The 18,377-nt window shown below is 40.9% G+C and overlaps 1 protein-coding gene across 1 annotated transcript in view; it reads left to right on the top strand.

Annotated features, from left to right (window-relative positions):
• Positions 1–18,377, top strand: part of URB1 (URB1 ribosome biogenesis homolog) — a 72,514-nt gene that overhangs the window by 52,590 nt on the left and 1,547 nt on the right. Inside the window, exons 29-37 of the mRNA XM_066619827.1 lie at positions 1,160–1,331; positions 2,363–2,465; positions 6,499–6,659; positions 7,640–7,751; positions 10,456–10,562; positions 11,669–11,812; positions 14,983–15,092; positions 16,669–16,860; positions 17,558–17,799. Of these exons, the coding sequence (XP_066475924.1) occupies positions 1,160–1,331; positions 2,363–2,465; positions 6,499–6,659; positions 7,640–7,751; positions 10,456–10,562; positions 11,669–11,812; positions 14,983–15,092; positions 16,669–16,860; positions 17,558–17,799 (1,343 nt within the window). The remainder of the gene's footprint in view (positions 1–1,159; positions 1,332–2,362; positions 2,466–6,498; positions 6,660–7,639; positions 7,752–10,455; positions 10,563–11,668; positions 11,813–14,982; positions 15,093–16,668; positions 16,861–17,557; positions 17,800–18,377) is intronic.

Raw genomic sequence — 18,377 nt, 5'->3', positions numbered from 1 at the left:
TTTCTATATCCAGTAAACCTTTATGCAAAGGGCATTTTGTGTTTTGATTTTCAGTTACAGGTTGTGCCTTCTTATCCATGGATTTTTGATCCATGGATGTGGCTCAATGCAGGTCCCCTGGACCATCGATGAGCCACATTCAGCCCAACCCGAAGCCTCTGGAGGCTCTTCTGAGGCCCATAGAGGCTGCATGCAGCCTCCATGGGCCCCAGAATGGCCTCCGGAGATCCTAGAAGGGCAGTTCTGGTTTACAGAAGTAAAAACCGTAATTGCCCTTCTAGGACCTCCAGAGGCCATTCTGAGGCCCAAGGAGGCTGCACGCAGATCTCAGTGGACGCCAAAAAGTGAACGCCAGTTCAGAGCTCAGTGGACCCCAAAATCTGCATGATTTGGTATAATGTGGAATTCAGTATCCACGAGGGGTCCAGGAACCAGAACCCTTGCAGATAACGTGGGTCCACCTGTAAACTTATGCCTAGGAACAGGCATTCCTTTGGCTATTGGTGACCTGCAGAGTAAAGAACAGTATCTTGATTCTTCTCATAATTCCCTGTCTTGATTTTTGAAGGCTGTGTATAGGTTACATAAAAGCAAATTTGGATTTGTTCTCACATCCTTAACAAGAATTCTGCATTGCAGTTACTCTCAAGGCATAGCAGCTTTTTCTTCTGCATTAGCACAGTATTAAAACACTTTAGGGCACAATCCTAACCAGGTCTACTCAGAAGTAAGTCCTATTTTGTTCAATGGGGCTTACTCTCAGGAAAGTATGGTTAGGATTGCAGCCTCAGTGTGGTACTTTGTGTCATAGGAATAAACTGGGATATGGAAGGTAGTATAAGGGATTAATCCTTAATCTGTGCCTAAATCTTCCTGCTGTTGTCTCCACAAGTCATGGTTACCAGCTGAAGGCAAAGAGGATATTCTGCTGCAGTGGTCAGTGCAAATTATCTAAGCTTCCATTTTAAATTTTGTTAGTTTCTCTTCCACAGCACTTTCTAGCTTATCAGGAGTTCTTGTATTGGGTTCTTGATAATAAGAAAGAAAAGAAAATTGACATCATTATCCCATTTATAAATAAAATTGTTTATTGTAATTGCTATCTTCTCTTCATCTATAATATTGGAAGACAATTCACTTCCTCCTAATGTAATTCCAGAATATTGCTTTGGGGTCCAGCTGCTGTGGAGCATCACAAGACATGCAAGAGCTTGGGAAAGTCATTGTGGCAGCAGCCAAGCATGGAAGAAATTCTCTGTCTGCTAGACCAAGAATTAATGATGAGAACCATTCTCCAGTTCCCCCAACACCAGCATCTTTTGCCCCCACAGGTGCCTTGACCTAAATGCAGATGTTATTTTGCTATGCACAGAACCTTTTTTTTCTTGTCATTCAGTTGCATTCTTACAGGTGGCGTCTCTAAGACTTGACATGACAGCTAATATCCTATCGTTGATTATCTCTCAGAATTTTCTTCCTGTAGTAGTCCAACAGTTCCCAAACTCTCTTGTAGTGTGGGGAGGGGTGGCAGCAGTATCACAATTTTCATGATTGTGCCATCAACCCCCCCCAAAAAAGGTCTTTTTATATTTATTTATATATATATTTCACATTTTTATACCACCCTTCCTCCAAAGAGCTCAGAGTGGTGTACACAGCTGCTCCCCTCCTTTTGTCCTCACAACAACCCTGTGAGGTAGGTGAGGCTGAGAGAAAGTGACTGGCCCAAGGTCACCAGGAAGCTTCATGACTGAGGGGAGATTTGAACCTGGATCTCCCAGGTCTAAGTCCACCTCCCAAACCACTACACCACCCAGGCTCTCAAAACATTTTTAAACTTACCCTGAGTACCACCGGCCCTCCGGAGGGTGTGGGGAGCCTGCAAACCCCTCTGCAGAGCTCCTACCACACAGAACTTCTAAGAAGCAATCACAGCCTACTTCTGCATTGCAATTTTGAAACTAGAAGTGGGTCGCAATTGCTTTTTTTAAATTTAAAATTACAACAGTCCAACCCTCTGAATTCAGTGAGTCTTTAAAATTGGAATTCGTAATTTGTTGTAATTTGACATTTAAGGATTAGTGCTAAGATCCGTATCTCATTGCACTGGCTATCTCGAAAACATTTCTAAGCTGTTCCTTGGAGGGAAAGGGGTTTCTAGAAATCATATTTATCTGTTTCAAGACACAAAAAGCCATAAGCATCAATGCAACCACCACTGTCATAATCCGGTTTTACAGTGCTTGCAGTGCCTGCATGTTTGTATGAGGAGATTGTCACAGCAACCAAAAATGAACATACTGTTTAAAATTTAATTGTGCATTTTTATGTTATTTTTGTTTTTATGTTATTTTTGTTTTAGGAAGAACAGATCCTGCTAAACAAAGGCAAAAGGGAAATGGATCTTAACAGTCTCTATGACCCACGTTTTCTCCTTCAGCTCTTCAGTGAATTGTTGAGACCAGGTATAGGAAATAGTTGTCTGAAATAGTTGAAATAAAATGAAAAGCATTCAGTGTTAATCTGTAGATGAAGATCTACACAGGCACAATCATTTCAGGCGGATGTTGGCTAGGGCCCTCTTACATCCCTAGGGCAGCTAGTTACTTAAACCTGTGTCAAAGTATAGTGTCTTGTTCCATGGAACAGGTAACCGAGAGAAGTCAAATGCTGCTCTTTCTAGCCTGTTTTCACAGTCAGAATTGTGGAATCCTTGGACTTTAAGCATTGCAGCTAAAATGCTAAGAAACCAGCTACTTTGGAGCACCAACATACCACCGAATAACTTGTCAGAGGAGAGTATACAAAAGTTTTCAACTTTTCACAGTTACATATGAGCAATTTTTTATCTCTAAAAAATAAATTATTTTTCTTATACAGGCATGCCTCTGTATCCATGCGGATTCCGTTCTGGAACCCCCCATGGTTAAATGAAACTGCAGAACTCCCCCCTTATCCTCCGGAACCGAGGGAAGCTCTGCTTCCTTTGCCTCCGAAGGGTCCTCTGAGCTTAGCAGTGAAAAAAGTAACTTCTGGTTTCTCTGTGAAACCAGAAGTGATGTTTTTAATGCCTTATAAGGCATTGGGAGACCTGGGGAAGCATTATAAGGCATTTTAAAAAAAATCTGTTTTCATGGAGAAACCGGAAATGACTTTTTTTCACTGTCGGGCTCGGAGTATTTTCCGGAGGTGAGCGTGAAAGGGGTGTGTGTGTGGGGGTGGCCCAGATCTGATCTGCAGATAAGTGAATCCATGGATACAGTATCTGCTGCCCCTGTAGTTTGTGAGTACATAATTAGGTGCATGTTTGTAACTAGTTGTGATTTTAATGTGCATATGCTGCGCTACACAAAATATATGTATATTTATAAAATGCCAAGTTGATAAAATGCTTCGAGATTAGTGATCTGTTTATTATGTGCTAGTTTTTCAGCTGCCTCCTCATGTTGTTCTTTGGGTAACTGCTGTAGTGTGGCATCTGGTTTGTGTTTGCTGACTAGGAATGACATCTTTTAGAGCAGATGACTAGTTTATAATGTAATTGCTTTGAAAAGCAGAATTAAGTAGCCCTCATGGAGCAAAGATCATAACAATGGTGCATAACGTAACAATGGTTTTAGCAGTTCATAGTTGCCCTTTTGTATTTTCAGTGGTAATTGTTTGAAAAATTACAGAACTGCATGGAGGAAATCAATTGCTTCCTCACTATGCACCCAAGAGAATACGCTGATTATAAATAGGGAGTTTGAAGGTAGCAGACAAATTGGTATGGGTGTAAGTAGTTAGACTAGAACCAGGAAGAACAAAGTTCAGTTCTCACTGATGCTCACTAGGTGAACTTGTGCCAGTAACTATCTCTCAACGTAACCAGTGCTGTGAGGATAACATGAGAAAAAGGATCTTGTTTGCTGTCTTGGCTTCCTAGAAGTAGGCAGGATAAAAATGTAGTTATAATAATTTCTGAGGAAGGTGACAAAATTTATCTAATGAGCTCTATTTAGGCACAAGGCATTCACCAAATTCTGCAACCTGGCGTTGTGATTCTGTACTAGGGCTTGGCCACGGTAGTGTGTTTGGCAGTAACTATAGCTGGATCCCATCTCCTTGATTCCTTTTCCATTTTTCTAGCCCATACTTCTAATTCACAAGTAGGCAAAAAAAAAAACCTTTATTTTTTGTAGCAGGGTGTCTTAGTATTCTCTACCCTTGCCTTGTTATATTCCTGTCTTTGGGTTGCAGGAGTTTGGGATAGTCAGGATGTTTGAGGGAAATAAAATTATGAAACATATAGTTTGCCTCTGGAATGGCTGCGTGGATGCAGAAGAGATGGAGGCTCAGAAGTTAGTGGAATTGGTTGTGAAGGTACTTGTGGATGTGTCCAATGAGCAGCACTAAAGAACACTGCACAGCAGGCTGGGCAATCAAACCAGAAAAACTGGGGAAATTATGTTGCCTGTTAGTACAGTATATTGTAGGTACATGTTAGTGGACTTTTGCTGAGAAATATTTATCTTTCACATTTTTATACCACCTTTCCTCCAAGGAGCTCAGGGTGGTGTACATAATCCCTCCTCTCCTTTTGTCCTCACAGCAGCCCTGTGAGGTAGGTGAGGCTGAGAGATAGTGATAGTGACTTGCCCAAAGTCACGCAGGAAGCTTAATGGCTGAATGGGGTTTTGGACCTGGATCTTCCAGGTGTAAGTCCAACTCCTGGGAAACATGAGCTGCTCCCCTTCATTTATTTTATTATTGCTTTTTTATCCCACTCTTCCTCCAAAGGGTTCAGGGCAGCATACATGTGTCTCCTTCTCTAACAACCCTGTAAGGTAGGTTAGGCTGAGAGAGTCACTGGCCTGTGGTGACTCACTGAGCTCTAAAGCAAATGCAGATTTGACCATAGGTCTTCTGATTCTGATCTGACACTAACCTCTGTATATCATGTTGGCTTTACTATAGAGTTTTCAAGAGTTGTTTTGTCTTTATCCCTGAACTTGCTATCTCTTCCCCTCTCCTGCCCCCCCTTTTTGCTCTGTCATATCTCAGTTTGTGTGGCAAAGGAAAAAAGAATCTCTGGTCACTAGTAGCTGTGAGTTTAAAAGCACTTCTTTCTTAGAATGCAAGAGCCTTCAACTGAAGCCTGTCCACCAGTCAGAATGGAAAGTTTATCTTATTTGGGATTTTGCCTTTTTCAGTAACACTATCTAAAGTACAGATCTTGCCTCAGTTCCTCTTATAAATCCATTCAGTTTGCCTATGTTGCTGCCTCCCTATTTTGTCAAATTGCTAAGGCTTGCTTTTACTCACTGTATGCCTCAATATTTCTTTTTGTCCTGCAAAGATTTTTTTAAAACAAAAACCTGCTGCCTACATGGAATATTGACTTCCGTCCAACTACTGTGACTCTGAACATGCTCTGTGGAACATCCTGAGCATGCTGAGCTATTTCAGCATGTGGCCTAAAGTGCCTTTGTTCACTTAAAGTGTTTACCTAAAGTGAACTTTGTTCACCTAAACTTTGTTCACCTAAAGTGCCTTTGTTCACCTAAAGTGCAGTGTTCACTTCCTGCGTGTGTTATAACAGTAACCTGTGAGCAAATTTTCTATAATTACTTCTCACTGGGTGTAAAAGCCCCAAATTGCACAAAAGGGGGCAGAGTCCCTTCTGGCAATTTCTAGAGCCAATCATTATCTCAGCAGCCATTTCCCCTTGATCTTTCCAAGGTTCTGTACACAAACTGTATGGCCAGCATAAATTAGACATAACTTTGCACGTCAGCTGGTGATTTTTGTTTTACAAGGTCAGGTCCTCTTATAAATGTTTCCTTCAATGACCCGTATTCAGATGTCCAGATCAATCTTCAGTAAGTGCAGGCCTTGCCCATAAAACAAAGAGAAATATTATTTGTTTACAAACAGAATGTTCCCTTTAGTATGGAAGAAGGAATGATATGGAGAGGAAGAGATCATTGTGGAACAGCTCTGCCTATTCCATACTCTCAATTGCTAACTTGGATTAGAACTGCTGCTGTTGAAATACATGTGCATTGATTGAAAAGAAGGACAAATCCTTTTTCACCAAGCTGTATTACCCTACATATTGCATGGGAAGGTGTGTTCTGGGTAATTAATTTGTTACATGACTTTGAATATACACCCTGGGATATTTGAAGAAAATGAAGGGAAGGGATATAGGGGTACAAAGGAATAGTGCAACACACATTAGGAAATGGGTGCATGAGGGCTCATGTCATTTTAAGTCAGGGAAGACATTCACTTATGCTGAGACACTCTAGTAAGATTCAGTTTGAAATCTGCTTTGTCATGCAGGAATGCAATAAGGAGGATAGTTTTCTATAGGGCATTTGTTTAGTTAGATGTTACTATATGTTATTGTGCAGATCTGTTGTTGTTATTATCTGTTATTATCATTAGAATTCCCTATTAAAAGATTTTAAGAGACATTCTTTTTAATAGCATGTTAACTTTTTCTTTCTGTAGAATGTGTGGTAGCATGTCATAAATTTGTTGAAGTGAATGCTTTCAGCCTGGCAGTGGCTGCCCTTAGCAGTTACGATAGTAACATGCGATCAGCAGCATATTACGTCCTGGGCTTATTTCGCTCTCACCTGGAAGGTGCTCGATTCCGAGAACAGAGGCAGGTAAGAATTCGTTGACTTTAATGCTGAATGTTTGCATTGGCTTAAATAACTGCATTACAAAAACTAAATGTATTGTGAAAGCATTTCTCAGGTTACTGAACTCAAATGTGATTTGGAGGTTTGGGACTGAGCCTCATGTTCATCCAGTCCTTCCTGGCCCTTCCTCTTGCAGTCAAAACATTATGGTTTGATCAAACCATTTTTGCTGTTTTGTCCACATCAGCATGGTTCCAAAGCAAGATTACAAGTTAGGATTGTACTGGATAAGTATACAAACTTAGACTAGATCCTGAACCAGCAATACTGGATTGTATGCTAAGTTACCCTGTTGCATAAGGAGGCTTCTGTCATGGAAATGATAGAACAAGGTGGTTGTGCACAGAAATCAGAATAAAATTGTGACTAGCCTTTGCATATGTGCACAGTGCACTCCACACTATGTTGCACAACATGTCACTGACAGGCGTAATATTTTACGTTCATTATTTGCACAATATTTTTAGCATGTACTGGTGCAACTGGTGCAGAACAGCATAAAATACTGTCTGACTTCTGTGTATGCTCTTTAGGATTTGAAGTTTGTTGCATCTGAATACAGGTACTGTCTTGCTAATTTTTGTTCCATAGAAGGGCACTATGTGATTACCTTGTCTCTCTGAACTTGTAGTGTGTGTATTTATTTTTAAACACTAATGTGTTAATACAAGTACAGAACTTGAGATTTTTCATGTAGTCTTGAATATTAATAATAATTTCTTCTGTCAAATAACCTTTCCCATTTTGTAATATTGGAATGTGCCTTTGGTTACAGTTGGATTTGAGTTATTTCTAGACTATAATTAAAATATCTCCCCCATTCCCATAAGGAAAGTCCTGTTGTGTTATGTAAAGATGCATCTTAGAGTACAATCCAGTAGTTATTAATGAGATTCAATAACCTGTTTCCTATTTTTTTTCTTTTCTTTGCTCTTCTGTTACAGTTACTTTACCTTATGGATGTTGTGCAAAATGGAATCAAACAGCCAAATCTAAGGCTTACTTTCCCTTTGACGCTTTATATTGGAAGAGTAGCTCAGCAAATGCTGAGGCCAGGTACTATAGAACCTAGACTTCCTTCCTTTCATAAGGCAACAATTAGTCTTCCTCTAAACTTTCTGGGAGATATTCACCCATTCTTATTCAGAATCAGGCTGGTGTTCAAAGGCATTCATAACTCTGGAACCCAGTTCTACTGTTGTAAAATAGCTTCTGGTAGCGCACACAGCATGCCACTGGCAGCCATTTTAGGACTAGTACTGCAAGTGGTGGCAGTTCAGGAGCACCGCCCCCAGACTCAGAAAGGTCAGATTGGGGGAGGGGGAGGGAGGGACGAGATGGGGTGGGGAGGGGCAGATTGAGGTTGGGATGAGGGGGTATCGGCGGCAGTGTGGCCACCAATATCCTATCCCTTTCCTGGGCTCAATCCACCTTCCCAGATCTGCTTGGACTTGCACCAGCAATGTAGCAGATCTTCACCAGTAAGTGAGTGAGGGCTTGCCCTTGTGCAGGGGAATAAATGTTCCCTTAACCGGAGGAGACCACCAGAGCTTGGAACTCCCCTTTGGGATGCAGCGCATGCCCTGTTGGTGCAGCTGCATTGGCATAGGGGAGTTAGGTAGGATTGGGCTGGCTGATTTGAAATGAGCAAGGATTGCTTTAAGACACACAAATTATATTTTCTAGTGTGAAATATTCATGGCCTTCAGTTTATTTGCTTTTTGTTGTAATGCCATCTTCATACTTCTGTTTCTCAGTTTAATTGTACTGTTTTAGTCTCTGTTTGGTGAACTACCTGGAGTTGCCCTGTGGTGCAACTGACTCAGTGAAAATGTTTTTAAATAAATTCATGTGATCATCTCCTCTTTGTGTGGGAGGGAGGGGGAGAGGGAGTTCAAATTATGTTGGCAGCCTTCAGTCTCGAAAGACTATGGTATCGCGCTCTGAATGGTGGTTCTGGAACAGCGTCTAGTGTGGCTGAAAAGGCCAATTCGGGAGTGACAATCCCTTCCACACCGGGAGCAAGTGCAATCTGTCCCTGGTCTGTCTCCCTGGCTATGGGACTTCCTTCTTTGCCTCTTTGCCTCAGTCTGTTGGCCAAGTGTCTCTTCAAACTGGGAAAGGCCATGCTGCACAGCCTGCCTCCAAGCGGGCCGCTCAGAGGCTAGGGTTTCCCACCTGTTGAGGTCCACTCCTAAGGCCTTCAGATCCCTCTTGCAGATAAGAACATAGAACATAAGAACATAAAAACAGCCCCACTGGATCAGGCCATAGGCCCATCTAGTCCAGCTTTCTGTATCTCACAGCGGCCCACCAAATGCCCCAGGGAGCACACCAGATAACAAGAGACCTCATCCTGGTGCCCTCCCTTGCATCTGGCATTCTGACATAACCCATTTCTAAAATCAGGAGGTTGCGCACACACATCATGGCTTGTACCCCGTAATGGATTTTTCCTCCAGAAACTTGTCCAATCCCCTTTTAAAGGCGTCCAGGCTAGACGCCATCACCACATCCTGTGGCAAGGAGTTCCACAGACCAACCACACGCTGAATAAAGAAATATTTTCTTTTGTCTGTTCTAACTCTCCCAACACTCAATTTTAGTGGATGTCCCCTGGTTCTGGTGTTATGTGAGAGTGTAAAGAGCATCTCTCTATGCACTCTGTCCATCCCCTGCATAATTTTGTATGTCTCAGTCATGTCCCCCCTCAGGCGTCTCTTTTCTAGGCTGAAGAGGCCCAAACGCCGTAGCCTTTCCTCATAAGGAAGGTGCCCCAGCCCCGTAATCATCTTAGTCGCTCTCTTTTGCACCTTTTCCATTTCCACTATGTCTTTTTTGAGATGCGGCGACCAGAACTGGACACAATACTCCAGTTGTGGCCTTACCATAGATTTGTACAACGGCATTATAATATTAGCTGTTTTGTTCTCAATACCCTTCCTAATGATCCCAAGCATAGAATTGGCCTTCTTCACTGCCGCCGCACATTGGGTCGACACTTTCATCGACCTGTCCACCACCACCCCAAGATCTCTCTCCTGATCTGTCACAGACAGCTCAGAACCCATCAGCCTATATCTAAAGTTTTGATTTTTTGCCCCAATGTGCATGACTTTACACTTACTGACATTGAAGTGCATCTGCCATTTTGCTGCCCAATCTGCCAGTCTGGAGAGATCCTTCTGGAGCTCCTCACAATCACTTTTGGTGATACATGTCCTTGTATCGCAGCTGTGGTCTACCTGTAGGGCGCTTTCCTTGCACGAGTTCTCCATAGAGGAGATCCTTTGGGATCCGGCCATCATCCATTCTCACGACATGACCGAGCCAATGCAGGCGTCTCTGTCAGGCGTCAAATTATAGGTGACTACATGCAGGACCTCTTAATGAAATTCTCAGACCCTGTTTCCTGACTCCCTCCACTTTAGCCTAATTTCCCCTCCCCCGCAGTGACCTTCTAAAAACAGTATCTAAGAGGGCCATAATAAGAGGTAAGGGGGGGCCACCTGCCTCCATATAATTTGAGCACTGCATATGAGTGGTTTTGTGTTAATGAAAATTAGATCTGAGCAAAAAGAATGAAAGCAGGAGATGATTCATGTGGTTTGTATTATAAGTGTTTCAGATTGCCATTTGTAAAGTAGGGTCTTTTAAAAAATAAATCAATTCTTTTCTTCAATGTGCTTCATTTGGGGAGTAATGAATTCACACAGTTCATTTTTCCCAAGCTACAATAACCATTCTGCATTTTTTGCAGAGGAGCACATGTACAGCAAGCTGAACAAGTTCCTTTTGTCTCATCAGTATTTGGATTTGAAGAAAGTGCCTGGTTTTTTCCAGCTTTTCTATAGTTTTGATTTAGAGGTAAGGGAAACATAAACTATATAAGCTGATATTCCCCAGTATCATGGACCCATCTTATCTGTGAGTTCGGTGCTGGCAGATTTGACTCAATATGGATACCAACCCCTGTGTCTGGAGGACCTCAAGAACCTTCTGGACGTGACCAGGTGTCTTCTGGTCACATGAAGGAGGTGCTTCAGAAGGCCTCCCAGGGGTGTCCAGAAGGCACTTCCAGCCACATCCAGAAGGTCTTGGAGGCCCTCCTCGCGGATTCAATTATCTACCAATATCTGTATCCATGAGGGTTCCAGGAATTGATCCTCTGTGGATACTGAGAGCCCACTGTAACTTTGACTGGTGTTCTGTACACATTCTCTGTGCACCTGTCACTGGATTCTGAGAATCTCAGCTTTTCATCTGTTATTTAAAGCCCCAAATTAATTGTCTTCAGGCTTGAATGCAAAATTCAGAAATGTCACTGCAAAGACTCCAAGCTCATGGTGAGGACCAAGAGATTCTGAGGCCAGCATAGCTGCCTGCTTTTCCAGCATAGCTTCTGCTCAGGCATTGTTACTTAACTAAACTTCTCCTTCTGCTGCTACACTGTTGTTTTCAAAATATATTTCAGCTTCTACAAATCACACTTATCTAAAGAAAAATTACGCAAATTGAACATGTATAATTAAGACAGTGGACATGGTATTGATTTATATCATTATGCAATCAAATATGAATTTCCTGATGCAGAATATGAGCAGCCCCATCATATGCTGTGCAGAATCACTGGAGACCCATGGAATCCTTATGAGTAGACTATATGGATCCCATAGACACAGTGGCTCAAAATCCTGATTTGGGAGAGCAGGATGAGGTCAGATCCATTTATTTAAAAGTGTGGGTATCATCAATATGTTCTTACAAGTCATACAATATCTAATATAATTGAATTCTGGTTTTTTGTGCTCCAGTTTGCAATCTGTGTTTAGTTCTTCTGAAACATCTGTTGAACAGAGACATTTCATCCCCACAAGTATTGGAGGAGAATAAGATGGAAAAGAGTGATAATGTACTGTTTTTCACTTTTGTTTGCACTAATAGCAAATTGTGCATCATCTTTTGTTTTCCAGCACAAAATGGAACGTGAATGGGTTCTAGCAATTATCAGGGAAGGACTCAGAGATAAACATTGCTATGAGCTATATGATTATCACAGGATTTTCCATGTCCTTCTGTCCTTCTTCCACAATCCACTGTGTTGTGAAGCCACCCAGGTAAAAAATAATTAAGAGCCCAATTCTATCCATATCTACTCAGAAGTAAATTTTGTTGTAGTCAATGGTGTTTACTCCCAGGTAATAATAATAAATAAATAAACTTTATTTATATCCCGCCCTTCTCCCCAAAGGGACCCAGGGAGGTGTGGATAGGATTGCAGTCTGAAACATATACAGACATCCAAAATCTTTTCATTTACATCAGATGATATATTTGGTAACTTGTCTTTTTCTTTATACGTTCTCTAATTCAGTCATATGTAGAGAAAGGTACAGTCCAATTAAATCTCTTGCCAAGTATTCTGTAACCTCCATGAAAGTTTGCAGAATGGAACCTGGTGTTAATCTTGCCTTATCATTTATTTGTGAAATCTGATGGTATGATAAATTGGGAGGATAGCTGGATGTGGCAATCTCATTTATGGATATGTAGTTAATCAATTATGTGGAATTCATCTACAATTTTATTTCCATTATTTACAAGTTAGATTTTCTCTAAGAGAATGGTTGTGTACTAATGGAAGAGTGAAACCTCGAAGGGCTTTGTTAAATTGTTCCAAGCATTAGCTCCAAAGAGACTAGGATGTTGGAGCATTAGCTCCAAAGAGACTAGGATGTTCTTAAAACAAGCTCTAGATCACCAGTCACCCATGGAAACTCTGAGTGCTTTATGGCTCAGAGGTCTGAACTACTTGGGTATCTTTGAAGGAAAATGTTTTCACATTGCTTAGATGGTATCTTACCTGAGAACAATTAAACAGTGCAAGGAGCAGGATCAGAGCTATGTTGGAGAGCATGTAAATTGAAAGGTATGGGCCTAGCCCTCTGTGGCTGTGATCTCAAGATTATAATTGTAGGATATTGGGATTCTGTAAGATTTTAGTTCTCTTAGAGATAATCCAAGGAAGAATTCTAAACCCAGACATAGATTTTATGTTGAATTTAATGACAGTAATGTACCATTTGAAATCCAAGATCTATATTGGTGGAAAAATAGTTATACATCTGGGCCATTTTAATTATGGCCCAAACAAAAAAAACTTCCATTATATAACATTAAGAAATGGGTATATAGTCAATTTTCATGTGTTCTGGTTTTTTCCCCCAGAATCAAATCAATGAGTTAATCATGACTATCTTAAGCCCTGTAATTTAAATGGGACCTTAGTCATGATTTTTTTTTAAATAATCCATTCAGTAGCTTACATGAACACATATAAAATGTACTCTGGTTTCTGCCTTGCCTTGTCTTCTCTTGGAAACAAGGTTTAGCTCCTGCAGAATGTGCATGGAAAGGATCCATGCGTACTAGTAGGAACAGGCAATACTGCCAAAATAAAGTCTTAGGGCACAGCACATGCCTGATGTGCGACATCCCTGCCTCCAGACTGCAGCTAGATGTGAACCTGCTAGTTGTCCTACCCAGAGTGGGTCACTTCACTCTTACAGTCTCCTACCCTCTGCCTGATCCACTTACCCAGTGTTATTCAAACTGTGAGGCGCGGCTCCTTAGGGAGGTGCCAGGAACTCAAAGGGGAGGCCGCGGGATGTCCTCTCACAGCGATACAGTCACACCCCTGGGCAGAATACGAGCCCGTCTTCTGCGCTTTTTTTTTAAAGCAGAAGAAACAGGAGTTGCTCAGCTGCTCCTTCTGAGAGTCACTGCCCTCTTCTCCCTCCACTCCATGCTGCCACCTTCTGTGTTTGCTGCATGTTGTTTCCGAAGCTCTTCGACTCCAACCCCCATCTGGCAAGTACCAAGCATGCTCATTTTGCAGTCCTTGTCCTTGCTGACTGTCAGAAAGAAACCCTCCTTGATCCTTGTCTGGTTGGTTCCTAGTTCCCAGCCTGGGATCACTTCTCATCAAAGTGAAATCTCTCTTTTCAACCCCCTCCCTCTTCCATTCCCCCCTTTCAATCTGCAAACGTTCCTGCTTTCCTCTGCCTCTCCAAATAAAACGCTTCCTATTTTACCAGTCACCAGGGGTCTTAAAGTTGTTTCCATGCAGTTGGCAAGCGGGGGGGGGGGGGAGGGAGAGAGAGAGAGAGAGAGAGAGAGAAGTACACACTTGGCCAGCAGGAAAAGGGTACTGTTTTTAAAGTGGTTTATTAATCTTGTTGTTTGACTGAAGAGGAGAGGCTGTATTTTTAAAGTGATGAATCTTGCTATTTGAAGGGAATACTTATCAGCCATTGATGAAGTGATTGCCAGCCCAATCCTATCCACACTTTCCTGGGAGTAAGCCCCATTGACTCTAATGGGACTTACTTCTGAGTAGGCATGCGTAGGATTGGGCTGTGCATCTCCTAGTATAGGAGACAAATCAGCTTCCTAACCAAACCCTTATCAGCTCTGATATATTTTCATGGTCTATTTTTGTTTTCCCCACCAGCTGCTGGAAAAATTTAATTTCATTAAATTAATAAAGGGTTCAATCCTATCCAAGGAGAATGGGAGAAATGACTAGTTGGATTGGGGTCCACAGGGGTGGGTGTGTGTAATGTTAGTCAGACTGGTTGTTCACAAAGTTCATTTGATAAAACAATTCTATTGGTATGCTTACAAATTTAAAAAAATGAGTCTTCCTGGACCAAACAAAATCTACCTACTCCAGCATGCTGTCTCCAACAGTGATCAGCAGCTGATCATTTATAAAGCATGTATATTGCTGTGTATTAATAATATATTTTTAAGATCTGCATTTAATTCAACCCTCAGGAACATGAAGGGGAGTCATGGCCAACAGCCATGGGTGGTCAAGGGAGCCACTGCGCTTACCTGATGCTCAGCCTAGTAAATTTAAGATCCTTGGTTATGGCTGAAACTGCCATGATCTATGAGTTGTGATGGTACAGGGGGTAGGCATATCTGCCATCCTGCATTTCCCAGGATGCATGCATGTGGCTGAATTATTCCCACACTTACCAGATAATTAGATTACCAATTCCAGAATGGTGGCCATGTTAGTCCGTTGAAGCAGAAAGAACAAAGCATCTTATGACATCTATCTGTTAGTCTTTAAGGTGCCACCAGACTAATTATGTTTGCAGATAATTACATATAATTATGTTTCTGTTCCTTTACTTTTAAAGACTGAAAACGGCTGAAAACAGCTACATAATAAGAATTTGGGACTTATGTAATGGTATGTTTTGTTCTGTTTCAGTTTCAGATTCTGGAAACCCTACAAAATGCTGCTTGCATCACGAAAGCTGCCTATGAGCTAATAAGAGATCATAGCCTTTTAACATGGGTGCTATTTATTTTAGAAAAAAGGTACATAAAAGACTCTTCATGACTTTGTGCTAAATAAAATGTGTTCTTGCACAATTAAAGTGAGTGTGTATGTGAAATCGAAAGTAATTAGCATAGCATGTTCCATTGAATTATAGAGATCATAGGAAGCAATTAAAATAGTCTAAATCCCTAAATGATTTTCTTTCAGGAGTGGCTGTAGCTCAGTGGTAGAACATATGCCTTTCATGCAAAAATTTGCAGGTTCAGCCTCTGGCATCTCTGGGTAGGGCTTAGAAAGCCTGGGGAGCCACCATCAGTCTGTTAGATGATACGGAGCTAAATAGAACTGTGGTGTGACTTTATAAAGCAGCTGCAGAAATTCATACATATTTTATTTAATCACTTACACCCCATCTTTTGTTTTAACTCAAGGTGTGTTAAGTTAATCTTAAAACAGAGAGACATATTGTGAAACTAGTTTATGAAGTTAAAGTCTCTCAGGTTATGAATCAAAGCCAAATATGAGGACTTTGATTTCAGAGGACAGAAAACTAAACAGTATATAAGATTGACCAGTATATAAGGTTGACCAGCTAATGGAATTTCTTTAACATTTTCTCATTCAGCTTACATTTATCTTGGAATTCATCAGTTTTCTATCACACACAGTACTCTTCTCCCTTCTCTCTCAGAAAATGCTGCTAGGACTATTGTCTGGCAGGTGGTCAGATATTTTTTCCTATTTCCAGAATTAACTTCTGGGCCACTTTCTGCCATCCAGTCAGTCCCCTCTCAAAATAGCCATTTTCTGTGTTCCCTGCCCCATATTGATGTGAGGTTGTGTTCAAAATTGTTCATGAAATAGAATATCAGTGTACAGTTATCAGAGAAGTGACTTGGACACTGTTTCGTTAGAAGTAGTATCTGGGAACAAATAAAAGTCCAACCTCCTCCTCTTCTTTTTAAGAACTTCCTTAAGGGTCAGTGGTTTCTTATATAAAGGTCACATTGGACATAAATTGTCTAAGAATTAATTAAGAGATTCCAAGGAATGTTATCCTCTTTGAGAAAATGCTGTAAAATAAATTAAGTAACCACGGTAACGGCTATTGTCCAGCATTGATGCCACTGTGCTATGCCTTTTGTAACCTCAGAAATTTTTAACCTAAAGCACAAAGGCCAATATACTGGCATGGATTAAATTAAATCATGCACTATTGCTGGCTTGCAGTTTCCCAAATCACTCAAGAATGCTATGCAAAGATGTCACACACAGCAAGTGTTACACTTTGGGACTCCTGCATCTGTACAGGTTCATCAGCAGAACTTTACCAATTCCTAACAGATTCAAGGTCCAATCCTACTCAACTTGCCAGCACTAATGAAGCTGCAATGACCCGTGACTGCTCTTCCACTGCAGCATGCCGTGTTGGCATAGCGGTATCCGCTCTGGAAAGTTGGATAGGATTGGGCCCTGGATCACCTATGTTCTTGTTAGTGATTAGCAGTGCAGTTTCTTCTCCTGGAAGGGATAGATGAGTAGGAATTGGATCTAAAATGATATAATGGTGTACTGTTGTAACTTTCTACACTGAAAAATGTTTATATTTTCTAGCTTTCTAGAAAACAAGGTGCTAAATCATGTAGTCTCCTTACTTCACACTCTCTGGATCACGAATTTAGGGGATAAGCAAAAGTCACCCAGAACTCTTCATAGGAAGGAGCTACGAGAGAATCAGAAATTCCTTCCTCTTCAGCTTGTAAATGAATTTCTCCATGTTTTGATAGCACTACTTAAACACATTCGGTTAGTAGCTCCTATTCTGTTTGTTTAGAGCATTATGTTGTTGTATTGCTATTTGGCATTAGAGTCAATTAAACGTTTTAACATTTGAATTCTTGTAATCCTTGATAAATTAACCAGTTGTCCTTTTATAGTGCATGGCAGCAAACAACCCTCTTTAAAACTTAGCTTGGCTTGGATAGATCTGGAGAGTCTCTTGCTAGTGGGTATCCATTGTCTGGTGGTGTGAAGAGTCAACCTCTTGCCTCAGTGTATTGCCTTTTGCGACAGCCAGAAAGTGCCCAATACCGCCGGAATACTCTTTACAACAGTGTTATGCACCCATAGGATTGGGCTGTATCATACATGTTTAGTGGGGTTTACGGCATAGGATTGTAGCCTGAGAGGTGGCTATTTCTGCCCTACAAGCATACAAACCATTCTCTTAGGAAACATTACTTCTACAATGTAGAATTTGACTATATTTTGGGTCCCTCTGGGGAAAAGGTGGCCTAGAAAATACAATAAATAAACATTTTATAGTCTATCATGTTAGACTATTTTACTGTAGTCTTTTGCTGCAATTGGTTTTTTGTTTTGTCTTAGGTAGGAATGAAATTTACCATTATTTGCTTCCTAACAAAAGTTTCTTTGTTTTTATGCACTAAAAATGTGTGTGTGTGTGTGTGTGTTTTTTTTCCTCTTCATTCTTGCCAAACAGAGCGAACTTGGATTTTGCTAAGCTCATTCAGTTTTTCAGCACGTTAAGTTCTGTATTTGAATACCGTGCTTTGGTTATTGAGGCCTTCAGAGAGATGGGAAGATTCACTGTGAATGAGCATGTCCTTTCAAACAAAGATGTCCTGCTACTCTTGCACAAGTGGAGCATAATTGGCAAGGACGTGGAACTTCAGGATGACCTGCAAGCAATTGCTCAACAGTATCAAACTAAAGAATTGCTTAGTAAGTTCTATACTTACAATTAGCTAAAAGTAGATCTGTTACTTTCTAACTTTATTAAGGCACATATTCACTCCCGGATTGGCCTTTTCAGCCACACTAGACGCTGTGCCAGAACCACCTTTCAGAGCGCGATACCATAGTCTTTCGAGACTGAAGGTTGCCAATACATAATAAGGCACATATGTGGTGGGCAGCTTCTAGGATCCAGATTCCTAAAGAATCCGTGTTGCAAAGAAAGCACAAATCAGTCATGTTTTAAGTATTGTAATGAACCCATTATATCTGTTCTTTGATACATTGTGAACAGCAAAACTACACATGATCCAAAAATAGGACTTCTTTATTTCAGTGGAAATGTTACGTATATACTTAAAACTTTCCTTTCACGTTGAAGTAAATGACACTTAAAGATTCTTATGTGGATCATGCTGTAATTATTTTCCAACTAATATTGCCATTACCTTCCTTGGGTGGTGCACATTAAAGCACTTGCAAGCCTTGAAAATATGTGATTCCTGTTTTGTTGACTGTTCAGTTTTTACAGATATTGAGAAAAATTACACAAAGAGCAAAGTTGG

Source organism: Tiliqua scincoides, chromosome 3 (assembly GCF_035046505.1).
Source record: "Tiliqua scincoides isolate rTilSci1 chromosome 3, rTilSci1.hap2, whole genome shotgun sequence".
NCBI lineage: Eukaryota > Metazoa > Chordata > Lepidosauria > Squamata > Scincidae > Tiliqua > Tiliqua scincoides.
This window is presented reverse-complemented; position numbering and strand designations above follow the sequence as displayed.